Below are 1349 nucleotides of genomic sequence, written 5' to 3'. Positions count from 1 at the left end.
TTAGACATATATTTATCTAGACATCATATATATATATATATAAATATATGTATATACTTTTATCTTCGCACTCTCAGCCCTGTGTACTATTTCATTCTCGTATATGCCTAAATCAGAGCTTTGGATAGCTCTATTGACGTGGAGGTGGATCATAGTCTATCGCTTAGCAACGCACTTCTCGCGGCACTTGATTGCTACCACTGGGTGCTGAGTCTTGATGCCATGGACCCCGAAGGTACGTAGAAACAGATTTGTATATTTGTAGGTCGACGTATGTAAGTATATATGTTGGTATATCGGACAATGCATATAGGTATATATGTAGTTGACTCGCACAGTGTATGTATGTATGTAAGTAACTCGCACAGTGTATGTAGGTATGTAAATAGGCAAGTCTGTCATTGCATGTAAGCATACGTATGCATGGGCGAGTATTCTGTACGACTACACGTTTTTGCTATACCTGCATATAAACATTCTTGAGGTCCATGCATTATACATGTATAAATACACAAACATACTCATATAAATATAATAGTTCATATACAAATACTCACAGCAACTGTCTATTTAATAGTCTGAGTTATTGTTTAGACTTATGGATTGCGAGCATTTCTTAGCCGTAACATTTACTCACTGATATGTCCTTGCTCAGATATTATTACCACTATAAAGTCGTACCGATATACGTTTATCTACATACACTTCGATCACAATGAAAACCATTGGATTGCCTTTCGACCCCACACACTACAGCGCTACTAGAAACAGATTTTGGATCTCAGTTGGTGCCGTGGTTAAACAAGTACTTCGACTCAGTGGGAAAGCAGGTGTGTGTAACGTGTTATAGTTCATGGAAGATAACGTATATACTTATAACATCGTATCAGCTGCAACTAGGACTTTCTATACTACGTTGTGGGAGGTTTCAACAGACACATTGGGAGATTTTATATAGTATGTATATTATTCACTAAGTGTTGACTAAATAGTTTCAAATACTTATAATCAGCTCAAAGATCGGAATCAAAATAATTTGTTCATTATAGTACTATTTATAGTAGATAGTATGTCATATATCATCTAAGAGGACGTTACTTTCTTAACGCATTCGGAGATGGGTTTTAGGCAGCTCCCTAAACTCAGCGAAATTATATATATGAAATACAACTCTATCACAGTTGCGCCAATCAGATGCCGAGGAAGTAGTTTTGGCGGGAGAAGCATTGCACGTGGCACTGCGACGTGCCAGTGCGATAGTGCGAGTGCTGGTGGTAACCACCCAACTAATTGCAAACCACTCTGTATGGCTGGGGAAGGTACTGTATAGATGTTTGTACGAATATATG

General features: G+C 37.8%; 1 protein-coding gene across 1 annotated transcript in view; it reads left to right on the top strand.

Annotated features, from left to right (window-relative positions):
* SARC_12330 (hypothetical protein) overlaps positions 1-830 on the top strand; it is a gene marked incomplete at both ends in the record, with an annotated part of 2800 nt that extends 1970 nt beyond the window's left edge. Inside the window, 2 exons of the mRNA XM_014293563.1 lie at positions 117-235; positions 757-830. Of these exons, the coding sequence (XP_014149038.1) occupies positions 117-235; positions 757-830 (193 nt within the window). The remainder of the gene's footprint in view (positions 1-116; positions 236-756) is intronic.
* Between the last annotated feature and the right edge of the window lie 519 nt (positions 831-1349).

Source organism: Sphaeroforma arctica, assembly GCF_001186125.1.
Source record: "Sphaeroforma arctica JP610 unplaced genomic scaffold supercont1.2228, whole genome shotgun sequence".
NCBI lineage: Eukaryota > Ichthyosporea > Ichthyophonida > Sphaeroforma > Sphaeroforma arctica.
Note: the sequence above shows the minus strand (reverse complement) of the source record. Positions and strands in the feature narration are given on the sequence as shown.